We start from the raw sequence: 25,685 nt of genomic DNA, 5'->3' as shown, positions 1-25,685 counted from the left end.
AACGGTCTTCCTTGTTGAGATTGTTCAGAATTTGCATCTTTGGCCTCTCCAATGTATTCCCTTTGACTTTATGCAAATAAAAACAATGCTAAGCGTTACATCTTCTGAGTCAGAAGCTTCAGGTAAGGTAGCTCGGCACTTGGCAAATAGGGACAAGCGCTTGCTTTTCTCAAGCCAGGGTAAGCTTTTACATATTTATATTCCAGCAGTGAAATGCTAATCTGAGTAATACAGGCCACTAAAACTGTTACTCCTTACCTAGTCTGAGCTCGCCAAAGTTCCCACACCCAATCTTCTTGCCCACTCTGAAGTTGGGTCCCACCATAAGAACACCAGAAGATGCAGATGAGCTCGGCCGGGAGCCATGACTGCTCCTCCCTGGCATCCCTTTCGTCGTCCGCTGCCTTTCATCCTTTTCCCTATTGGGATGGTCCATGATCTTAGTAAAGCTCCTCTGCCAGCAAGCTGGCAGAAAGGGATGTGAGCGTGCACTCTTCTCCTTAGAACAGAAATATATAAAATCCAAAAGTATCTCAGTCAGGATCCAAGAGTATCATGGAAATGCATGGAGTTCTTTTGGCACCGTATCCAGTTTCTCAATGCATCATTATGAAGTACCAACCAGTCGATTGTGATCTTGAGGACTCAAGGCAAGCCGCTTTTGGTTTCTCACCTGGGGAAAAGAAAAAAGATACATAACATAAAAATCATTATTCTAAAACAGCAAGCAGAAGTGCACAACATGGCAAACCTCCAGCATCTTCCAGAGCTATTTAGCTCTTGAGGAAATTAACAGCTCCGTAGGAACTTTATCATTTCTTAATTTCTGATTAAAAACATCATGATAAGTGCTGCCCATCCACTGCTTGCTATTGGAGTTACCAGGACTGACACCACATATTTAAAGTGATTTTTAAGGTGGAAGCTGCATGGTGATTGTGTCTTATCTTTCAAGCCATTGGGCAGTGTAAAGTACAAAGCAAGAGAAATCAAACATTTGTAAAGTATCACACAGACAAAGAATAGAAAGCAGCAAAGGTGCCAAGAGAAAAATACCTTTAAGTGCTTAAAGCTACACGCATCTATCACACTAAAGAGTCAAATTCTACTTTATAACTCTTAAAGATAACTCCCAATATATTTGCTGTTTGAAATTAGCATATTTGAGAGATAACCAAAATGAGTGGATCAAGGCAAGGTTATTTAAAAAAAAAAAAAACTACAAATTTGCCAAGAGCTGTTTGAGCACACAGTCCACTGCTGTAACATATCCACGGAAAGAAGAATTATCTTCTGTGGTCAGATGAAACTTCTACCACTCAAAAGGGAAACCCTAAAGTCTCTGCAGCACAGCACCAGCAGTGGTGGGAAACCCCAAATGCTCAGCAGGACGAGCAGAAGCAGCATGCTGGGGGGGTTGTAGGGCAGTTCTTAGACAAGAAATTGCTACTACAATGAGCACACCTGGAAATATCCCCCACCTCACAGGATCTACACACACTGGTTGAGTTCCTTTACAAGACACCGGTGAACTGAAAGTTTTCCAGATATGACACCTGAATCATACCTGAATGACTTTGGAAACAAGGCCTGTGCCCTACTTCTGTGCGCATGGTAAAGTTCCAGAGTTTGTATGGAGGCTGGGAAACACCTCCAAGGTCTGCAGAGACACTACATGAAACCAGCCAGCAAGAGTCATAGTGGAAGGACATCAGCAATAGAACGCTGCCAGGTACACCCAATAATCCAACAGTATTTATGAGGGTTCAAAAGTTACTACGGCAACAGGCTCAGTTCTTCTGCAGTAATACCTTGGTTGCCCTAAAAGTAATGTCTTCTATTTACTTCAGTAGAATCACAGACTCATAGAATGGCCTGGGTTGCAAAGGAGCACAGAGCTCATCTGGTTCCAACCCCCTGCTGTGTGCAGGTCACCAACCAGCAGCCCAGGCTGCCCAGAGCCACATCCAGCCTGGCCTTGAATGCCTGCAGGGATGGGGCATCCACAGCCTCCTTGGGCAACCTGTTCAGGTGTGTAGTTCCAGGAACTACAGCAGATACAAAGAGCACAATAATACAGTTTTCCAACAGTCACAACCATTAGCCATGCATTTTTGGCAGCAGTGAATGAGAACCTGCATGCCCTACTTGCAGAAACCTGCACCAGCGGAGGTGGCCCACTATTTCACAGCTGCTATGACACTATCGTTACTAGGAAAATGCTGCCCACACAGTCCATTTTTTGTCATTCTGAACAGATGGAAGTCAGAATGCATCAAGTCCAGACTATACAGCGGGTGCGGTAGGACAGTCCAGCCAAGATCAGCAATGTACTTCACAGTCTTTAAACTGGAATGAGGCCTGGTGTCATCGTGTAGCAAGAGAAAGCTCGACTTCCCCTCTGCCTCCTCCAGCAAGTCTGAGCCTTCAGCTCAGTCAGTCCCATGACACTGAGATCAGGGTTGATACTTTGTCCAGGTTGCAGGACATCCAGAAGGGTCACCCCTTTTCCAAAAGACAGTGCATGGAGGAATTCAATTCCACTCTTTGCTCCACCTGCACTTCCATGTCAGACACCATTCTGTCAGAGTGCCCCCCTGCTGACACCTGTCACACAGCAACAACACGTACCGGAAAAATAGTGGCAAGGCTCAGCCTCTACTGCCGTACCACCAGCATCGGCCTCTGACATCATGGGCCAACATCATCAAATAAGAGGCATGACTTTCAGAGCAGCCCTCATACATAAAAAGGCTATTTTTCAGAGAATTTAGCGATGTTTTTCTTGGCTGTTTCATGAGATGAAGCCAACCCACCTACTTCCAGCCCTCCAAAAATAAAAGACAGGAGTTATTACCCATTCACAGACCAGCGGCATGGAACAAAAGCATTAACTCCTTTGAAATACGAGTACGTTCTCCCTAACCTTCAATTGTGGTATGCATTTGTTTCTTGAAACTCTTGTTTTGATCTGAGGCATCTGTACACAAGGCAGAAGTCACTCACGAGAGATGCAGAGCACGTGGGCAGCAAGCTAACAGTTGGAAATCCCAGCTTCTGAACACTGAACTAGTCTTTAGCACAACCCCAACCTTCTCTGTTGCCATTAGCAGTTCTACAGGACGGCAGAAAAGAGGGCACAGCTCTCCAGAGTGTGACTCCCTTCTCAGATCTGAAAAGTTTCTGCAAAAGAGCAAAGACTAAATAAAGTTGGCATGCAGCTTTAACAGCACTTTTATGATTACGCTCTGCTTTTGTCCTTGTGTCACTGGGGGACTCCTGTACCAGACAGGAGGTTTACAGGACCTTTAGGAAGACAAGTCTTCCTAAGATGCTGGTCCCTCCACAGTCTATTTGAAAACCTCCAAGATTGAAGAGGAGCTCGTAAGAGCAAACATCCATCCACACAGATCTGCTTCATGCAGGATAAGTCCCACAAATACATCCATCTTTAATTGTGATTTTGCTAACACTAAGAGCCTTGTTCAGGTTGCACAGGTTACAACCCACAGGACATTGTAGCCATGACTCAGCAGCCTGTGAAAACAGGATGAACTCTCACCATCTTCTTGTTCAAAAGTGTACTGCTGCAGAAAAGACCAAACAGCATGCTTGCAGCAAGCACAGCAGGTCTGAAAATCATCAGGTCATCCAAGAACAGTGTGGCCATTCTACACCAAGCAGCACCTAGGAGGATCCCTTGAGATATCAAGTACAAACAGCCCATCACCATCAGGCACCACTGGATCATTAGGAGAGAAGAGCTGGAAATGTGCGCCTACAAGAAATGCAATGCTCAGCATTACCAGGCCTTACCTCTGCCTCCAATACATGTAATTCAAGCTTTAATACTTAAAACCAAACATGAATTACCAGGAAGCATTTGAAAGAGGCGAGCAGAATGAGACACTTCTTCATCACATATCCCCAACACTTTCAAGCAGCAGTGTTTATTTTGACGACGTGAGTTATCACCATTTCTCATATCCGCCTGCGTAGGTATGAGGAGTTTTATTTGCTTTGTGACATCAGCTTGCAGAAGCAAGGGCAATGCTCTCTCAGATATCACAGAGCACAGCAATCAGACCCCACCCCAAGGAAAAGACTCGCTCCAAAAAGCAACCCACAAAGCAATGGATGGTCATTGAAACTCAGGAAGTTTACTTCTGGAAAGAACTCAAATGTGTGAGGATGAAGGCGTGCTTTGAAGGCCAAACCAGAGATCAGAAAGATGAGTAAAACAGAAATCCCAGGAACAAAAAGAGGAAAATGCAGTGGATGCTGTCAAACTCAGAAAGCACTGCTCTCCCTGCAGGCAGAACCGTAACTCTCATTGAGGCTAGAAAATGCATGGACAGCAGCTGCAGATTTCACAAAAGGGTATCAAAAAGAAGTATCCAAGCAAGAGCTACCTTCCCATTTTACAGCTAGAAAACAAACAAAACCAATGCCTGGCTTTTTTGAGACATGAAAGGCAGCACAGATTTGTAGACTGAGGAGATATTAGTAAGAAGTTGGGTAAAAGGCTTGGAAAGAAAGGCAAAATCCACAGGGTGGGAGCAGGTTACAGTGAAGGAGATTTTGGTAACATCACAAGTTAATCTTCTTTAAAGACTTCCACATTCAGCTAAGGGTTACGTAGCCAATAAAAAGAATACAGAGTCAGAATAGGCTTGAAATCAGCTGAAGGGACTTCACAACTGCAGCAAACATCAGATGGCCTAGGCTGCCCAAGAACACATTCCAGGTCATCATATTTTGCTGCTGGATACCAAGAAAGCATTTAAGCTTCATTCTGCCCTCTCCAGCACAGAGCATCACCGACTGCCTGCCCACAGAGCTCTGCATCCCGATACTGGGGCAGCTCTGCAGCAGAACCCGATGCCTTGGCACAGATCTTTTCCAAGTGCTTGGCTACCTGCTGGCAAAAATAGCAACACTGCAAAACAGCATTTCACCAGTAAAGTGGAACAAAGCCACCAAAAAGCAAAGAGACACGGCTTACCACATTTCAAACAGCTGATAATTGAGTTGGCTTCCACCTCCATCTGCTGCTCAGTCTCTGCTCTGGGACACAGGACTGTGGTTCCTGTAAGGGCCACTCTGTGAGCCCTCCTGCCTTGCACCATGGCCTTCCCTTCTTGCAGACTGAAGCCTGGACTCGTTCAAGTTCTGCATGCAAGTTTTCAGATCCGACCAGAGGCACGTGCTGCTGTGTTGAAGCTCACACGGACCTGCTGGCTGCCCCTCAGGTAGCCGTGCTCCTCTCAGGCAGACGAAGCACACGCAGCCCCACCACTTCCTGGCTTGTGAAATAAGATTCTAACCGTTACAAGCTCCGATGCCCTCATTCTCCCCCACTCAGTTGTATAAGGTCTTCCCCAAGGAAAGGATGGAAAGGGCATGGCTGGCAGGCTGCAAACACCAAACATCCTTTTTCTCAGCCCAAAGCCTCCTGCAAACAGGAATCCAGAGCCAGTGAATAAGAAAAGGGGCTGATAACCTCTTTATTATGGCTCACCTGAACCCAGCTGTCAGCACACCCAGCCACACAGAGATCTTTCACTACTGCTGCTACATACTAAAAGCAGCTGTTGTAAATCTGGCCTCAAACATGGCTTTTGAGGACCAGCAAAGTCCTCAAAGTGCTCAAAAGCTCTTGGTTTTGAAGGAGGAGTGGCAAAAGAATGAAGGGTAGACCATCATCTGAAGTCAGCAGCATTAAAATTTAAAGACTACTCAGAACACCAGGATGATTTCCTGCCACAATTCAAACTTTTTCACATAATGATTTTCCTTCCTACCTTTCCACCCACTCAGCAAGATTGCTCCTGAAAGTTACTTGCATTTAAACAAATGCTGCATGAACACATTTGCCTAATGGTGACTCAGTTCAATTCCAGTATTCATTTCACTACAATGTACTCAGAGACAAGGGAACAGTTATTTAATAAAAGATACAGGGTTGAGAGGAAATTACTTAAAGCACAGTTAGCTAAATAAAGAAGCCAGCTTAGTGTCCTACACACTTCCAAGTGCTTAGGACTTGAGATCTCAGTCACTGCACCAATAAAACCACGGGGTTAGAACTACAAACTGGCTTCTAGCTGGAGTTGAAGGCAGCTGCCATTCACACTCAGATCAGTTCCAGCACAAAGAAAGGCTCATTGATTACTGAGCACACCACAGTTCTGCTTTGATCCAGAGACATTGCTGGTAGCAATCCTGTTCCCACAATGAAGCTCTGAAGTTTAGAAGCAGCAGCAGCAATGGACAGTGCAAAGAAGACACTGCAAACAAGTCAGAGCAGTCCTTACTTCCACCATCCGAAGGCACAACTCGCTTGCCACACACTGAAAATTTCCCTGACCTACTTCAGGAACTCCGGAGACTTCTCCAAGATAAGAATGAGAGCTGTCGATATGCTTTGTGGCACAACTTCAGAAAATATCTGTCCAAACTGATTCTGCAGGTGGATTTGCCTTTTCTCAAATTGAACCGAGCAGGCTTGATGCAGACCGGTGGGCATTTCTGATTGGCAAGGGAAACAAAAATGCACTAGTCTGCAAACACTTGCGAGGCTGGTAATCTGTTCACCAAGGGGAAGCAGTTCACTCCAACCTTTTTTCCTCTCATTAAGCCCCGATTCTGAAGAAAGCTCCATATTCTGTTGGAGTTCCTGTTCTCATACAGAGTGGGACGAGATCAGCCGCCCATTTCTCAAAGCAACGCCACAACTCTTGCTTTAGGACAAGCCACATGCGCTGCTTCTTGCTGCATTTTCCAACATCCACCCAATGCACACATGCAGCATTTTGGTAAATCTCTTGATCTGAAGAATGTTTCCCAGACAAGATCTACTTTTCCTACATGACTTCAAAGACTAAAATCCTCCAGGGCTCCCAGCTGATACATTACAAACAGACGGATACACGAGGTCACCAGCTTCCAGGCTCATACTGTGCAAAATCTAGAGCCTTCAGCAAATGGCCTAAGAGTAACTTCTTTTTCCAAAGCCACCTTGTCACTCGCTTAGAATCATAGAATGGCTTAGATTGGAAGGGACCGTGAAGATCCAGCCCCACTGCCATGGGCACAGTTGAACTACTCTATTTCTGGCAGTCTCAGTGCTACTGACAAAGGGGAAAATATAAAATAAATATGGTAATTTGCCCATTCCTAAGGGTAAAATTAACAGACAACCTAATATCCCACACTAGCTTGACCTAAGGGAGGATCCTGTTGTGGTGCTTGGCTGTTGGCACAGGCAAGTAGGAAAGGAAGGTGCAGAAGGTGAACTACAGAATCACAGCATCATAGCATGGCTTGAATTGGAAGGAACCTCAAGGATCACGTAGTTCCAACCCCTGCTGCAGGCAGGGCTGCCAGCCCTGATCAAATACTAGATCAGGCTGCCCACGCCCATCCACTCTGGCCTTAATGCTCAGTCTTCATTCCTGACAGTCATGAAAAATATGCCCTCTTTTTTTTTTTTCCATCTGCTTCCTCCCCTCCAGAGATTTCTGGTTTTCCTAGACCTGCTAGAAGATACTGATTCCCTCAGCAAGGTTCCTACCACGGGAATGCATTTCAAGTACCCAGCTGCATCAAAACTTCCATCACAGAAGAAATCTGCATTCCCAAACAGCATAAGAGTAACCTGGTTTAGCATCATCAACACTGTGAAAAACAACAGAAAAAAAAATGAAAAAGGTAGGTAAAAATTCTCAGCTGCACTTTAAAGCTGGTAGCAGCATCAAAGCTGGTAAGTGCACGTTGTGTCCCACGTCCCACACCTGGGAAGTTCCGCCCAAGCTGGAAGGTTGCAGATGCCTTTGAACAGCACGAGTCACTTCTGTTCAATCATTTGGCCAAATAACTTCATGTTCAGCTTATGCAGTTTTGTTCAGAACTTCATAGACCAGAAAAAAGATGTGGTGTATAAATAGTATTTAAGTCTAAATTGTTGGGAAGGGAGAAGGACAGATAACTGCAGATCACCATCTGCATTCCTTACTCTTGAATGCACAGGACTGTCAATCTGACACACCACAGTTCCAGTTTTCACAAAGGGATGAACCCAAATGAACTCTCAACACCTGAAAAGTGAACTCACTTGAAGTCTTATCCCTGAAGTTTTCTCCTTGAATATCCTTGCTAAAAAATATTGATCACATCATCCTCAAACAAATATGCTGGCAAGTTATTTGTTGTAAGCAAGGCTTGGGCAGGTTGTTAATCATCTCACCAAGAGCAGCCCTGGCACCCCCTACATTCAATCAGTCCAAACTTTGTTCTCAGAAGCTTTTATATGCCATTATAAGCTTTCAACATGAAAGGCAGAAATGTTATGCTGGAAAAAGAAGTAATTTAGTTATTCCACATGCAGAGTCTTGAAACAAGAAATAGACCATTTTCAGAGAAGTGGTTTGTGTGATGCAAGCTCCCCTTCCCCACTCAAGCTGAAGCTATGCAGCATCCAGGCATGCATGTTCATACGTAAGTCCTACAAAAAAGGATCTGCCAGAAAGTGAGTTAATGCATCTCATCAAGAGTTGCACAATGCTAGAACTACTGAATTAATTAAAAAAAAAAAAATCAAGAAAAAAATCCCCATATGAAACTTGAGACTCTTTTTGTTGTTACTTCAGCTGGGAAGAGGGAGAAAAGAGCAAAGACAAGCCCCCAGCTACCTTCTGAGGCTGGCTGCAGGAATCAGACACGCAGCCCTCTGCACAAAGGCCTGACAGACTGCCAGATCCCCGCTTGTAAGAAACGAGCACCTCTGAGCAGTGCAGGTGTTCAGCCCACACACAGCTGCACGCGCAGCCCTACCAGGAATCCTGCACACACGCACTGCTTCAGAGAGCTGCACCTTGAGATTACAGTAGCTTGCCCCAGCCTTTGTACAGCTCACAAAGGCCAGCAAAGGCCCAACGTCTGAGATACCAGGCATCTGCAAAAACAGATCGGGCAAGATCAGGTTCCAGGAAACAGATAATTATGAGGATGCTATAGAGGAAATGAGAAAAAAAATTGACAGTGGTGACAGGTCTACAGCAGAGCCAGAGCAGATGAGAACTCAGCAGACATTCTCTCCTCTGCTATCTAAGCACCACATATACCCCTGTTTTTTTTCCAGGTTATCTAAGAGCAAAATTAAAGCTCCAGGTACATCTTCACCACTTGCTTCCCTTCAGGTAACAGTTTTGAAGAAGAAAGGGTGAAGCCTACCAAGGCCACTTCCAGACGTTCACTTGCATCTTCAAGAAATAGCTCACATCAGGTAAATTTAGGTGCTCTGATGGTGAATAGCAGCAGATGGGTATAACTGTGTAATTCACACTTACTGATACCAGCAAGGAGCAAAGTCCTCGATGAGACTACTCAGCAGCTTCAGCTCTGGAGCAGCTGGGATCAGACTGACAGCAGAACTTAACACAGATGCACCTTGATAGCCTGTGACTGTTTCATCTGCCCGGCAAGGAGAAGCAGCCTGGAGGATGAATTGCAGACATGCTGGAGAAGCTTGAGAAGACTGGTGATTTGGCAGCTACGTGAAAAAACAAAACAAACAAAAAAAACCCCAGCCCTCCAAACTAAACCCCACCATCCAAACTATTAAATGTTTTTTTCTGCTCTCAGAGAAAAAAATGGAAGTGTTAAGCTCAGAGCCAACACAGCTTTCATGGGAAGTGCCTCTTAGAAGGAAAGTCCTCATGAACTTGATCATGGAAAAGCAACAATCCCTTATTAACAAGGGGCAAGTAGGAGTCATGCTAACTAAACACAGCTCGAGCTGAAAGACAGCCCTGATTAATTCAAAGAGTGCTGAGAAGTTCATTCTGACCTGGCCGTGCACCAGGATTAAGGCTAGCACTCATCAGGTACGCGTCTTCTCTAGAAGAACAAATTCAAACACCACTCAGTATATAAGCATTATTAAATAGTGAAGAGGTGGGATACAGCTGTAGGCTGTTCCCACATCTAAGAGAAAGGGCTCCCACCTCCAGAGGTCTCTGGCTCCCCCAAAGAAGCTGGTTGCCTTTTCTCTGACCCACCAAAATTTACAGCACCTCAAAAAGATGAGTACAGGTGAGCAGAACAGTCTTCTCTCGGTTGCCTTGGATCAGAAAGATACAAACCTCTGCCAAGGCTCACATCTCTCAAAAAGAGTTTCAGACGCTGCCAGTCAGACTGAGGATCTCAGTCTCTGCAATCAAGCAAAGCAGAGACCTGGGAAGATGCCTGCCAGCAGTCTGAAGCAGCATCGTCCCCCAATGGTATCCACCAATGTATGAATAGTACCACGTCCAGAACACAGCTGCAAACATCAGCAGGCTTCCAGCTGGGGAAAAACATCTGTGATATTGCACCTGGTAGCTCCACAGGTATGGGAAGCCAGTCTGGAATTGAAACCTAAATATATATGGGTGTAACAGTGCGCCATCCCAAAAGCAGCACTTTCACCAACGATCTGGATGAGGATCTCTCCACCACCACACAAAACCTTCCAGAAGAAATCACCTCCACGCAGAAGGCATGAAATTAGCAAGGTGCATCAAAAGGAGGCCCCTTCAGAGGGAACTTCATGCTAGTATCCAATCGTGTGATGATTTAGGTGCTGAGAAAACACACACCAATAAGCCAGGCAGATTAATCCCTGCCTAGATGTGCTCTACAGGGATGAATACCAGAAATCAGTCCAAATAAACATGGCTGTAAGAGGGACCGTGTGCCTTCGTTGCTGCTGTGGGGCACTGTTTGGCAAAGGACTGTCAAAGCTGCTCCTCAGCATGACGCAGCCCATGTGCTGAGGGGACACTGCCTGCCTGTCACCTGAAATGCCTCATAACTGCTGGTAACAGAAAAGCAACAACGCAGGAAAGTAAGGGATGGTTAGCTCTTAAGAAATGCAAGAGTGATGCCAAAAGGGGACACAAATAATGTAGTAAAAGGGAACATAAGAGAACTCAATATTGAGTGATTTAGCACAGATTACCTTTTCATTTTCAAGCCCAAACTCCACGCTCTCCTCCCTTGCAGGCACTGCCTTTTCCAGCAGTCGCAGGGCTGTGCTGCTGCTTTGTATCATTACATCAGGCATCTGTCAGGAACCCAACCAGCATTTTCTACATATCTGGTTTGCAGCTAAGCTGCTTTTCAAGAAGGAAACCACATACCTGAGAGCAGGCAGAGGGAAAGCTCCCTTGGTGTGTAGCACACTGCTGGAGGCAAACAGGGGACAAGCCCCATGTGCAGGTTGGAGAGCACCAGCAGCTTGGGAAGAAAAGAAGCAGTGCTCCCAGTTAAGAAACTGCTCACTTAGGGCTGAGGAATATGTTGCAAGAGCATAAGCAAACAGATCTGAGAGCTGCATTCAGGCAGGGGCAGCAGTTCCTGCACCTCATCCTCCCCTGCTACTCCCCTCCATCTTTGTAGGGTCACATGCAGCTCACTTTGGTCAAAAAGAGATTCTGTAGAACTAAGCAAGCAAGCAAAACTGTTGAGTAAAAGCATCTGTGGTGCCTTCCTCAGGCCTTGCTAACCCTAGGAACAGTTTGCAAGACAGAGCTCCATACAGAAGGCGCTGCTGCATCAGGCTTCGGGCTCCAAGTCTAACAATTTGTCCTCCCTTACCATTCTGGAATTACAAAAACTCCACGAAGTCTTCATTGCAGCTGTGCTAAAGTCTCAGAACAAGCTCTCAAAAAACCCAAGCACACCCATCCAACAGGGCAGCATCCTTGTGGTCCATCAAAAATAACCTCCTCCTTTCTCACTGAAATTTGACTTCCTTTTTTTCCAGGCTCCCAACTGTGTATGCTTATGAAGCAGTTTAGCTGTCAGAAGAGATTGATTTTGATAGTCTATGCGATTGAGAAGTTGCCAAGAACGACACGCAGACAAAGCAAAATACCTGCTGGAGACGTGCAGCCCCTTGCAGGGGGGCTGAGAGATGACTGGCAGCTCTGTGACAGCTCTGAGGAACAGCCCAGCCTCCTGCTTCACACAAAGCAAAGGTCGCTCCTGCAGCATGGCTCTGAGCTGCCTCCTCCCAGTGCAAGGTACAGGCTGTCACTGGTTTCCTTCTGTGCCTGCCAGCGATGAGATGGGCTGCACCTACATGAGCTCTGTAACACCCTGCGCTTCCTCAGCAGAGCAATCAGTCTCAAGATACACGGTCAGGCTGGTGCGTATGTTCCCAGAGTAATGTCAGTACCTCATTACTCCTCAGGAGGGCTAGGAAGCAGCCAGGATCATAGGGAACACTTGCTGATGGGGGTAGAAAGCTTTCAGGTGCTGGAAGGGTGCTTTGGCTCTTCAGGATGCATCAGCAATCCCCATACCACACCTGACACTCTTCTACCTGTGCCACTTCTCCAGGATATCACTCACAGATGTCTGTGTGCTGTGTGGAGCCAGGTAGCACTGGGGAGGCACACTGCAGGCTGGCAGGCCCGCTGTCAAGCTGCTCACGCAGTGTCTGGGTGGCACAGAGAAAGCACAACGTAGCAGCAAGTAATCTCGTTTCTCACAAAGAGCCTTGGGATAAGCTCTGCGGGTTGTTTTCTCTTTTGGCTGTACCCATCTGGTTGACACTGTTTGCATTCACACACTATCAAGCTCCTTGAGTTTCCTCCTTTTCTTAAGTACACAGTAATTGGATAAATTTAGATTTGCAGAGGAGCAGCCCAGCTATGAGACACTCCGTCTTTTTGAATGCGGGTTCATAAAGAAGAGTTGCCAGATATCACACTGCCCTGCTGCTGATAAAAGGGGAGGTGCCCATTGGAAGTTAATTTCCAACATATGCAGCACAAGGTGTTAAGAGTGGGCAAAGATAGCTGGCAGAACCCCTGCACAGCAAGGCAAAGCATCCCTGCCATGCACACACCCATGGTGAGAGGCACAGGGAGGGAATGGCACTGTTACCCACACCCCAGCACCATGCAGTGCTTGTTTTTCAGGATCAATAAACAGTTTTAACAGCACAAGAAACCTCAGCTACTTTAACACATAGGCTGAGTGGTTCAGCTACTTCTACCAGGAGTTACACTCCCCGGGGCAGAGGGGGATCACGACAGAGGCTATGGGATGTGGCCAAGAAGCCTTACTGCTGGGTACCTCCCATTCCCTCTGTCCCAAAGGAGCACTCCTCCCTTGTGTTGCATCAGAACTGACAGGACTGGATGCCCACCTACAGCACGCTCAGTTTCGAGCAATGGCTGTGAGCAGCAGAACAAGCAGCACTGACACAAGCTTTCAGATCTGCATGCATTTGATTGTAGCAACATCAGCTTAAAGAAACAGCGTGCAGGTGAGCAGGGGGCAGGAGCAGAAGAGATTTCTCAGTTTTGGAGAGGTGATTTACAAGCCACCTTCTAGTTCATTTCTTTTCCTGATGCTAAGGACTTTGCACAGCTTGCAGTCTGGCTCCTCTGTCTGCTGTAAATCTGACACATGCCCATGTAAAGCAAATATTATGCCACAACAAACAAAGCTATCCGCTTATGGTCCGGCAATCCGTTTGGAAGGAAAGGCAAGGCACATACCTGTAAATGCCAACTAGTGTGAATAAGAGCAAAGTCAAGGCTTGCTGTCAGCAGAAGGAAACATTTTGCTAAAGCAATTAGATTTATGTGTTGGCTTAGATGTGTCAGTATTCCTGTTTTGCAAGCTTCTGAACCCATTCATGCATTGACATCTTTGTTACATGAGACTGAAAAATCCTTCAATTTCTGCAGCTGTTCTGGATCCACATGCTCCCTCACCCAAGGAAATAACAAAGCATGAGCCCAATTATGTGTTGAAACACAAAGGAGAGCAGTTGTCCACAGCCACAATAAAAGCTTCACAACTCGGGCCTTACCAGATACTGCGTTATCCAAGGTCTGACAGCACTCTTCTTCCTAAGCTGCTGTTTCCAGTCATTCAGTCCCTCTGTTACGGGATCAGCATGCGTAGGGCATGGCAGTAAACTGCTGATGGATGTTCCCTGCCCTATTCGTCTGGGAAGTCCCAAGGTGAAAGCCAGGGGAATAAGCTTTTTAGGGCAAGAGGCCAACAAACAACAGAGACTGCATGAACAGAACGTTTGAGCAGCCAACTCCAGAGCTATTCCTTAGGACCAGGATTGCCAAGGAACGAGTGAGCAGGGCTGGATCTTCAAGGAAAGCTGAGAAGTATTTTGATGGTCAGATTGAAGCAGTACAGTCTTGTGCTAAGAAAGGTTGTACAACACTTTGATATCCAAACTTACGGAATCATGGAGCTCTTCTTACTGTGCTTGAAAATTCCTCGTATTTCCCATCCTGGGATGGCTTAAAAAATTAGCAACACTGTCAAGAGAAACCTAAAGATTTCTCAAGAACCGAAACAAGTCCCTGTGATAAGATTAAGGCATGAGTTTGGTATAAAGAGATGCAACCCTACAGCTTCTCCTGGATTAGAGATGGGTAGAAAACAAAGCCAACACCCAAAGTAATAAACAACACACAGGAACAACAAGCAGAAGTCACCTATTTCTGATGTACCCGGAGAAAATATGAAGCACACCTGGACTTCAGACTGACTTTTAAACTGGAAACTAGAGTAGATGAACACATTCCCCTTCCCACATCACCCACCGATAGCATTAGCCTCAAGGAATTCCTGCCAGTTTGATATTTTGCTGCTCCAAGTTCCAGAATAGCCTTGTGATAACCTGCAGCTTTCCATGCTGCTATGGATAGGAAAGCAAAAAGGCTCTTGAAAGCTTTCTATTCTGCCCTTTCAAACTTCACTCTTAAGTCTAGATGGGTGTACTTTTTAGAATTAAGGAGAGATGCAAAACGTGTGCTTGTGGAGATGTGTAACCACGGAACACACATCCTGACGAGCATGTGTTGCTTTGCCTTACTTGCAGAGAGAAGCTTTCTTCACATTTCACAAGCATCAACCTCACGGAGCACAGACAACACCTTAATTCCACCTTATTTTAATATCATGCTCTAAGACAGACTTATCTTCCCCCTCCCAAAGTGAAGTGCAGTGAAGTGACTCTTCAAGCTGCCAAAAAAAAAAAAAAAGAAAAAAGAAAAAAGAAAAAAGAAAAATAGCAAAGTTGGGAACATTAAGGTACTTAGTGCTTAAGAGCAACTCCTAGGGCCATCACTCCATGCGTTTCAATATCTGGAAGCCAAAGTCCTCCAAAGGGAGCCCCAGGCTTTCTTGGACAAACCGATGGAGCTATGAATAACAAGAGCATGTAAGGCTAAAACAAGAAGTGGTTTGTTTTTTTACCCTTGTCTCATGGAGACCTACCACCTAGCCAACAAGAAAAGTCAAAGTGCTTGGGCTACCAAGGGCCTCTGTCCTCTGAATGGCACAAAGCTCTCATCCAAACTCTTTCCACCACCAAACCTTCAGGGAAATAAAGAAACGGTTGAGCCTCTAAGGCTGAAAAGCTTCCCTCCCACAACCACAGACTGCCATAATACAAAGCACCATCTTTAAACTGTATTTCCAAGATGAATTACTTCATTACAGTGTCTGCTCCATTCCACACAAACACTATAACTTTGAGAAAGCTAAACAAACAAGTCCAATTCTTCAGCTTGCAAAGCATTTCTTCTGCATGAGAAGAAGTAAAACTACAGCTTATTTCTGAGGAGAAGGGCAACATCTCCTGATAGTATCTAAACAACACGCCCAATATTTGGCTGTACATCACTCACGTGTCAGAAGTCAACTTCTGTGCTTTGAATCCTGGAAATGATTTCATATTCAGCTAGAAATATCCCTGTGAATCACTTACTGTATATGAAAGAAAAGAAAAATCAAGTCATTGCCAGCAATCAGAGCATGATAAAACAGACCAAGGGTCCACCTGGTGCCACCTCAGATGGACAGCAGCATATGTGACCGAGGCTGCAGGAGCATGGAAAAACACAGCAATACTCTGTATCGGAGCTAAAGACTTGAAGACTGTTGCATGACCCAAAGCAATAGCATTACAGCAAGGTTGAACTTATTCTCTCCCTTTGAGTAAACCTGTCCCACTTCTTTCTGGATTTATGTAGCTTTTTGGGACCTGCAGTTCTCAGTGACATGCTCTACTGCTTAGGTCAAGCAAGATATTTATCACTTTTCCTCTTTCCCAAAGCAGAGAAAACCTACCTACATATATTCAAATCCCTTCAGGAATGGATCATTGCCTGACTGTGCCTAAGGAGTCCTGTTCAGATGGCAAACACCACAAGCTACAGAAGCTTCCCAACCTGCACTTATAGCAGTGATGAACTACAAGGCTGTAAGCTTCTGCTGCTGCTGGATGAAAAGCAGGCAACAACAACTGTGTTTACCCTTAGAAATTGCTTACCACTTCTAGGAAGAAAGTAGGATAGTCCCTATCTGCCCCATCCCTTGCTGTTCTTCCACAGCACACACATTGAGATGCAGCAGAGGACAAATCAGGACCTTTGTGCCAAAGGGTGCCAGTCCTAGGAGCAGCTAGCAAATCCATGCTCTTTAGTGGGGCTGTTCACCACTGACTTGACTGCAAGGACCTGACCTGACTGCTGCAAGAGTTCCCCTGGTTTCTCTCAAAATGGTACCAATATAGGTGACACGATGCCTGCGTCTCTTCTGACCTCCCTTACACTCCTGTATGTTGAGAAAGCAACAGGATTACAATTTTACAGCCTCTGAAGGGAATCATTTCATGGATTACTGTGGTAGCTGCATGTTAATGTTAGGTTTTGGGTTGTTTTTAGGAAAAGATCAGCTACCGCATGACAATTTTTTCAATCCAAGTGTTTGTAAGAAAGCAGCTTATAGCTAATCCATCTGGTGAGCAGATACATATTGTATCAGTTAATTAGCTTCAATTTTCCTGGTGGTTTTTCCCCTTCCCCAACATAAGCAAAATCAGCAAGACCAAGTATCCCTGCACCGTCTGAAAACAGCTTTCACAGATCTATTTATGCCAGCACAACTACAGAGTTTGGGTGCGAGTCAAAGCTCCATATGCACTGTTTCTGGTTTTGTTCTTATAGTAGCTCAGATACACGGTGACATGTTTAATATTCAGCAAGCTGCGAGTGCTGAGGCACAGTGAGAAGGTTCAAGGTGATAGAAAAATTTCTGAAGCCTTCCAAGTGAAATAATTAAGCATTTAGCTAAAGGTTTCTCACAACCCGAGAGAAATGCACAAACCACTCTCAGACAGCCATCAGTTTATCTCCATAACATTTCCTGTTTCATGCTGTTCCTAGTGGCTAATTGCAGGTGAACCCCCAAGCAGCTCCCCAAAACCTCTTGAGTCTGAAATGCTGCTCCAAATCACAGCATCTCCAGAATGCTCCACTCCATCTCCAAACATGCAGCAGCCCACAGTCAGCCCAGAGTGCAACAACAACCTTAGCAATTTAGCAGCAAAGGGAGAAGCTGAAATTAAGCAGAAGGCAGCAAGTCCAGCCCTGAGCAGCCACAGGTTGGGGTCAGGACCCTTCAATTAGAAGCTGAGCTGCAACACCCTGCCCACAAGCAGGACAGACTGACAGCCTCCCAAGCAATGGGAAGCACGGAGGGCCAACATTCCCAAGTTTGGCGGTGGCTTTCCATCAGGTTCCTGGCTGAATCCCACTGAGAAGATAAAAAGAAACAAAAAAAGGAGAGTTGCAGGGAGATGCTATCATCCTTTCCAGCAAGCTGTCAGACTGCTGTTCCACTAAATGAACGGCTGGGAAGCTTGCAGACAATTGGACATTATGATTCTTCGAACAACTCCAAATAAATGCATGTTCTCGAGGAGGTTTGCTTCCCCTGTTTGGCAATTTTCAGTAGCTCTCTTTATATCCTGTATAATAGCAGCATGCCAAGAACATAAAGGCTTTCATTTGCTAAAACTGCAGCCACATCTCCCACCCTCACATGTTTTTGAAACACCGGGATGTAGCTCAGCCTCCCTCCCCTTCCCACCAGGATAGCAAATGCTCAACTTCAATTATTTAGTTGATATTTCAATTCAGCATAGTTTTTCAATTATGAAAGCCTCAGTTAGTAAGCAAAATAATTCAATAACACTTCAAAAACAAGCTATCTAGGATAAAACTAAAGGAGAAACAAACGCAGCTCATTGTGCCAAGAAGACAACAGCAGGTGACCGCAGTAAAACCCAGCAAGGAGCCCAAGAGCACGTCACTCACAAGCTCACTCCAGCAAAACCTTACCGGATCACCATGCATTAGCTTTGAAAATGACTGAAAACACAAACCTGATGCAAGCGCCAGCCTCATATCCTACTAGAAGAAATGGAGATTCAAGTCACCTCCTCCTGAAGTTGCGTGATAATTTGTGGGGGGCATCCAGGAATTCAGAACAGCACCAAAACAAAGGCTGGAATTCCTACATGAATGAGTGGAGCACCTGCACTGCACCCTGAAGAACCACTGGGATACATCACTCTCATGTCCAGCAGAGGCAGCTCTTACTCAGCTGACACCAGGTGTGCTGAATGCCTGCAGGGATGGGGCAACGTAGCCCTGGGCAGCACTGCCAGGGCCTCACCACCCTCTTAATGAAGGATTTCTTCCTTACACCTAATCTAAGCACATCCTTGATATCAAGCCATCACCCCTTGTCCTGCCTTTATCACCCATAAAACACAGGACATTCTCTTCATCCACCAAAGAAAGCGAGGCAGGATTTAGTTTCCCATACAGCTGGATCTGCCTCCTGCTGGGTTGACCACAGGCACGTACAAAGTCCAGCTGACAACTAACATTCACAGCAGGATCAGCACAGCAGCAGATCGACCTCACACGGTGCTGATTGCCCAAGTGATGTTAATCTTCGTTAGATAGCTGGATTCCCCTCCCCCACCCTTAAAACAGCACATTTATGGAAGCATTAACAACCACGGAAAGGGTCTTGCAGCACAGCACAAAAATAAGGATCCATCCTTGCTCATATGAAACAGCAAGGCTCACAGGGTTCTTAGTGCGTAAATGGAAACCACGCTGACATACAATTGTTCCACCCCCATGTTCGCCTTCACACATTTCTTACAGGTCAATTTTAAAGAATTAAGTCTTGTTCAGCTAAACATCTGGTGGCTGTTGCTACAGGAAACAGACTATCTGCAACACTTGAGCAAAAATAATGAGTTACGTAAAACCCAGACTGCACAAGCAAGAGCAAGTGCTTTGCCAGCTTATGAATTTCAAATGTAACACAAAACAGTGCTTAATTTTTGGGTTAGAATACAATGAAGTTAGCTGGTATGCATTACAGCATAAAAATTCAAAAGCAACAAACATTGAAGTTTTTACTAAGTTGATGGAAATACAATCGTGCTGTAATTAACCTTCTAGTTAGCAGCTGTCCCAAGGATGTTCTGTAAACAGCTCTGCTAGGAACAGGTGAACTGTGGTTCAAGAGAGTGCCAGTTCAGCTCCAGGCATTTCAAGACTCAGATTATGTCTGATTCAGTCTCCGATCGACTCAGTAGATCCCAGAAGAGTTTAAAAAAAAAGATAGTTTTGGTCATTAATAATTTAAGATAGGCTGCCTCCATACGTAGCAGAATACTTTACCTGCACCACACCAAGCATCTTTTTGGTCACTGTTCCTTTTTCCTCCGGGTTTATCAGATCCTGCACCCAGCACCCAACTGATCAACTGCACACTGCTCAACTGCTGGCTCACAGCTGAGAAGGAACCCTAATGGCAGCACTATTAGAGTGCCCAAGACCAACCTGAAGCCTTCTACAATTCCAGACCTTTGGTACGGACCTCACAGATCGCAAAGTCCCACAACAGGAGATGCAGTATTCCTGAGAACATCTCGAGCAGCATAACTCTAATATACTGCACACAATGTACCTTTCTACAAATAGATACTGCTGTTCTTTGAGGAAAGTTGCAGCACTTAAATAATCCAGTAGCTTGATGGATGACTAATACAACTAGAAAGCTTCTTGTACAGAAGGATATTTTAGCTACCACACATCATCAGGACCACTCCATGTGCAGCCACGGATCAGCAGAGGCTTTCGCTGCCATCACCCCATCTTGACATCAAGGGTAAGATTTTGGATTCAGGTGGATTTTTGCATGAAGATGTGTGCTCTGCAATCCACCCCAAACGCTCAGACAGCATAGCATGTCCAGCACTGCTCCATCACAAACCAGCACGTGCTGGATCTACTGCTAAGCAGAAAAGCACTCACTGAGTAGAGCAGAGATCAAACATTAACAAGCCTTTAATCCAGGAACTTCAGCATTAAATCAGCTTCTGCTGCTCTTACTCCATCCAGGAAAGATGTGCTTCTAAAGTCCCCAGTGGGACATGGCAGGTTGCTGAGCATAGTGGGGCAAAGCATGGCAGATTCAGTGGCTGCCCTCTTGCATGGACTCATAAGCCTGTTTTTGTAGCATAGATGAGCAAGCAGAAGAGCGTGGCACAGGTTTCACAGGAACTGGGAAGAAGACAGGATGCTTCGGGATCCTGAAGCAGAGATCTTACAGATGAAGACACAAGTGTGGTGCTGGCTTGCATAGGAGCATAGGGGAATGGAGTGAAATGGGAAAACCAGAGCTGGTTAAATGTTGAAGTACACAAAAAGACAAGACAGGATGCAGGAAAGGGATATAATTGTAGGCAGCTTGGGAGCAAGATGGTGGCTGAGGCAAGCAGTACTTCTCAATGTCTTAGAATTGATAAGGCATCAGTTGGAGATGGGGGGGGGTTGGAGCTTGATGATCCTTGATGTCCCTTCTAACCCAAGCCATTCTGTGATTCTATGATAAGGAATTTCAGTAAAGCAACATCAACAACTAAAAAACATGCACTTGGACCACCCTGTGATTTAGCATTCCCATTGCCTAGTCTGTGCTAAAAATCTACATCTTTGTGCCAGTGGTGAAACAGAAAGCAAGCAAGGGAGGAAAACGTTAAGCACTGTGAGCTGGGTAGAAGCTTCTCTCAAGTGGAAAAGCACAATAGGATCCCAAACCCATGGAAACAGTTTCATCTGATAGAAACCTTCCAAGATCCCAGACTTCATACAGGCAGAGAAGAAGAAAAGCAAGGCAGAGACTTGGCAGCAACCTTCCACAACACCACATCAACAAAGCAGGCTGCTTCAGACTTCAGGGGCTCATCTTTAAGACAAAACAATACAAAAAAAGTGAAGCAGAGTTAGATGCCTGCAGTCTGTTGCATTCATATTAAGACGTTAAAAGCATCAGTCTGAACTGCTCCAACTAAACACTTTTCACACAACAACAGAAAAAGGTAAATTAACTTCAAGGGACAAAACTGCAAAATTACTGGACATACCATATCAAGCAAAACTGGAAACCAATTTCTCCTGCAGTCTGAAAGCTACCAACAGTATCAAACTGCCATCCTTCCATTTGCCTCCTCCATTCTCCCACTGAAATTACCAAAAGTCAAAGGCTTATAAGGCTGCATAGAAGATTTAAAATGCAAATTACAATTTAGAGCATTCGTTTTCTGAAGTCATTCTGTCCAGAAGTAGAAACAGCACTCCAAAAGGATGAGACACAATTAAAACCCTAAAGAAGCAAATCTTGTACCACCCCTGCAGTACTCCTTACCAACACCCCCAGGAAACGTGTGCCAAGCAGAGAGACCTGCACTGCTCCAAGTCATCACCTTCATCCACCTAATGTACTTGCCTTTTTGTTTGGTTTATTTTCATCACTAATGCCTGGTTAATGAAATCGAGGCATCCGTCCATGCCAAAGCCAAACACACACCTTTGCTCTCCCTTCTCTCTTCAGGGAAGGAAAATTCACTACACCTTCAGTTTTGAGTTTTTTTTTTTGCTTGTCCCAGAGGTGAGCACTAACAGAACAGGCAACCCAGCCTACATTCTACTTGCCATACTGGAACAAATGTTCATTTACAGAACACATCAGCCTGGTACCTCATTAGCAAAGTTAAAGCACATTTTGAGAAGCTTCACCTCGTCACAAAAGCTCTGGGACTTGTCCTGCCCAGTTTCCTTGCTGAAGACACTCATACTTGGCAGGCAGCATGGCAATTACCCAGTTTTTCAGCTCAACACTCATGCTTCTAAAAATGAAGCTAGGGAAAGTAGATCAGAGATGCAAGCTCACAGATACTTCAGGTAAAAAAAAAAAAAAAAAATGCTGGCAAAACTGAGAGAATACATTAAAACAGAAACAAGAACGGAACAACTTGCATTTGGTTTCCTGGCATCTCTCCATAGACTCACCAGATACTTTTTAGGAGCAAAGATAAGGACAGCATGCTAGTACCCCCCCGGAATACAAAGCCCCACGGTACTCACCCCACGTTTTATGACTCACTTCTTGTGTTTGTTATCTGAAATCACAGGGCAGTGAGTGCTGGGGCATAGGAGCAGCACAGCAGCTAGCCAGTCATATCTGTAGCGAAACTGGAAGGCAAGAGAAAGTTGAAATGTAACACCAAAACTAAATGTAACAGCTAAAACTAGAACACCAACTTCCAAGCATACTGGCAGACAAAATTGAGCAGACATCACTTCTAGAAAAATTCTAGTATTTCTACTTACTCCCCGTCTCAGCAAACAGACAGCTTTCTGTGCTATCTATGTACTTCAGCAACAGGGTTTTCTTCAACTACAGATATTTTTTGTCTCTCTGGGAAACAGCATTTCCCTACCTTGGAAAACAGGTTCTCAAATCACAAGGCAGCATCCCTGGGCTGGCTGCGTGTCCTGCCACGCTCCAGGTGCTATGGTCAGAAAGAAGCACACGGGGTTTTTTTGTTTGTGCCTTTTTCCTCAAGCAACACCCTTCAGAGCACAGAGCCTCCGTGATAGGGATGTGAAGGATGAACTAAAATGAAACTGTTTCACAGTATTTCTGGAAAGCTCCGCTCTGAATGAGCAGATACAGGCTGTTCTGTCCCGCACACAAAGCAGAGGCATCTAGTTTCCTTAGCAGAAAAGGCATGGACTGTTCCCACAAAAGTCATTAACAAAAAATAACAACTTCAAGTTGTGAAAAAACTGACAGCCACGTACAAGAGGGCTCCCAGACATGCAGCTTTGCAATGGGCTATGAGCAACCAGCTCCCAAATGCACAGGGGTGTGCAGAGCTTGCACTTCGAACTGCAATTTCACGACTACTAAAGCAGGGGTAGAAGATTAAGGGTCCATACTGCCCCCTCCAACTGCTTGTTCTGTAGCTACTGACCCCTCCATCCCGGCCACAGCAGGAGATGCCTATCACTTGCCCCAGCACATCAGCCAGGAGAGTATTTTTGCTGTCTCCACAAATACACCAAAGTCATCACCGAGCATCCAAGAGCACTGCTTCGACTCGAGCACACAGGATTTCACTCTACCTGTACTCTTACAAACTTCTTCTCAGTCCAGCCCAAGTCATGCACACGTTCTTCCAGTGTCATTCCTCAGTTCTATACAAGAAGTGATGAGGATTGCTCAGTGGCATTGCACGAGACTTCAAAAGTCTCATAGCATGCACCATTATTAATCCTCACCTACAATTACCTGTACCAATTGTGGATGAAGCCAGGCACCTGCTCTACAGCTTCAGCTCTCAGCCATTCCATTCTTCTAATACGAAAAGGCATTGGGCTGAGTGTGCCTCCTAATATTATGCTTATTGGGAAGCACTTAAGGCAAACTTCAGTTCTACCCTGTGCTCAAGTTTTAAGTGTTTTGAACGGGTCAAGCATTACATTAAGGAAGAACTGGCCAAACTTGTCCCAACCCAAGCCCTACAAGAACTAGAAAATTGCCAAGTTCTCTGCGTGCAGCGAGAAGGGATTGCAGCTTCATTGGGTCACCTGGGCAAAGGGTAGGAGCATCCCATTCATGAGGCAGTCCCTGTATTTCAATACTGAGCACAAGGGGAAGCTTGCCCTTCTGCCGCTTTGAACATGCTCTAGTTAAACTTCAGAAGAAGACAAGAATACACATACAAATTCCTATCAGGGATCCCTGACCAAAGACTGACCTGGCATCTTCACCTTAACACCAACTTTCATTAAGAACTGGCACCTCCCAACAAGGAAGCTGGACTATTCCTAGAGTAAACAGATTATTTCACACTCTGCTAAGCTAGAGGTTAGCTATTATTCATGTTCTGCTGGAAGAACAACAACGTTGGCAAGAATGGAGGAGTCAAAGTGTAACACAAGAAAATCCCCAGAGTATCTCTGCAACTTCCTGCTGGCAGAGGCCGAGCCCAGAACCCATCCCCACCTCACGCGAGACATTTGCAACCAGACCTTTCAACCTCCAGCACAGCAAACACCGCTACTCCCAGCCCCACGTAGCAGCACCTCACCAGATGCACTCAGCCTCACATTCCAAGCTCAGAAGGCAAAGCCCGTTGCCCAACCTGGCAGCATGCTGATGGTGCTGGGCTGCTCACCCAGAAACCCCATCCGGCAGCAAGATTGCTCCGGCAAAGCAGAGAGAAACTCGAAGTAAGGGGAGGACCCAACGCATGATTCAGCATGTGGCAGATCTGGACTGGAAGCCAGGAACCACGTTTGGCACGGCATGAAATAGCCACCTCTTGCGGTCCAAATAGCAATGGTTACAAGTGAGAATATGCGGTCAACCCAGTTGGAGCACAAGTTTATTGTGGTAGCCATGTTCAGAAAGCCTCCAATTATGCAGAACACGGCGCAGCGCACCTCTTCTGCTACAGAAGAAGGAATGAGGATGAAAGAGGCTGTCCTAAGCCACAAGACAGACCCCTTCCAGCTTTTGACAGGCAATTAAGCTTTTGTGTGTTTAATTAGTACCTCCAGACACTTGACGAGTTTCCTGTGACATCTCCTCGATGGCACTCACTGGGCCTGGAGATGTACATGCCGAACTCCAAACCTTGGGTTTACAGGAGCAGGCAAGGGGAACCAGTCCATGAGGATGCCTCAGTTCCTACTGTGCCACCCTCCTCAGGAATATCTCTATTTTAGGGTGCCAGAAATGAAGGACGGGAATATAGAAGCTTTCAGGCTTGCAAGCTTTTCTTCCCCATTACTTTCCAAGAGAAGTGCAGCTGAGAAGACAGCTTTCTTGTTTCAGGTTCCCAGGCAACATCCCCAAAGGTACCTCAACAATGGATATTGGCATCTTAACACACACAGTCAGATCCTTCCTTTCCTCGTTTGGTCTTGGGGACCTGCAGCAGTGAGAGCCAAGAGAGATGATTTCAAAAGCCTAGCACTTGAAAATTCAGGGCACTCCACAGATGCTGCTCAGCTCCCAGAGGACACTGCTTCCATCACAGCATGAAAGTGACGCTACAAAACCCTTCCTTACAGAGCTCACAGGTGGTATGCACACATTTTTGGGATCTTTGTACTTCACCTCATTATTATTTTATTGACAGTTAGCAGCACAAACCTCTGGATAATACTGGAGAAAAAAAAAAAAAAACAACTTAAGGTTTGAGTTTAATGCACAGGAACAATATTAAAATTCCAACCTAATGGATGCTACCCCACTTTGAAGTCTTTGCACCAGCCAGCACTGAAAGAGGGGTCAAAAAGTTCCCGCTGGTATTAGATGATGGAACAAACCTTAAGAGCAAGGACAACATTCACATCAAGCTTCAATGGTGAGAAATTGGATTGGTGGCATACATAGCCATACTTGAAAAATCACCCATCAGACCTGGA

General features: G+C 45.5%; 1 protein-coding gene across 8 annotated transcripts in view; it reads right to left on the bottom strand.

The window, feature by feature from the left end:
• Positions 1 to 25,685, bottom strand: part of CSNK1G1 (casein kinase 1 gamma 1) — an 85,490-nt gene that overhangs the window by 45,378 nt on the left and 14,427 nt on the right. For 4 of the 8 annotated variants that reach the window (XR_004161003.1, XM_031555189.1, XM_010717143.3 and 1 more), the window contains exons 2-3: positions 22,329 to 22,436; positions 259 to 673 (exon numbers count right to left, since the gene is read on the bottom strand). Coding sequence is in view for 7 of the 8 variants with exons in the window: in XM_031555189.1 (XP_031411049.1) it covers positions 259 to 436 (178 nt within the window). In the remaining variant the exon portion in view is untranslated. Of the gene's footprint in view, positions 1 to 258; positions 674 to 1,567; positions 1,689 to 5,005; positions 5,281 to 11,920; positions 12,063 to 22,328; positions 22,437 to 25,685 lie in introns of those variants that run through there. The other 4 variants (XM_010717146.3, XM_010717145.3, XM_010717147.3 and 1 more) reach the window with 4 other exon arrangements.

This window comes from Meleagris gallopavo, chromosome 12, assembly GCF_000146605.3.
Source record: "Meleagris gallopavo isolate NT-WF06-2002-E0010 breed Aviagen turkey brand Nicholas breeding stock chromosome 12, Turkey_5.1, whole genome shotgun sequence".
NCBI lineage: Eukaryota > Metazoa > Chordata > Aves > Galliformes > Phasianidae > Meleagris > Meleagris gallopavo.
Note: the sequence above shows the minus strand (reverse complement) of the source record. Positions and strands in the feature narration are given on the sequence as shown.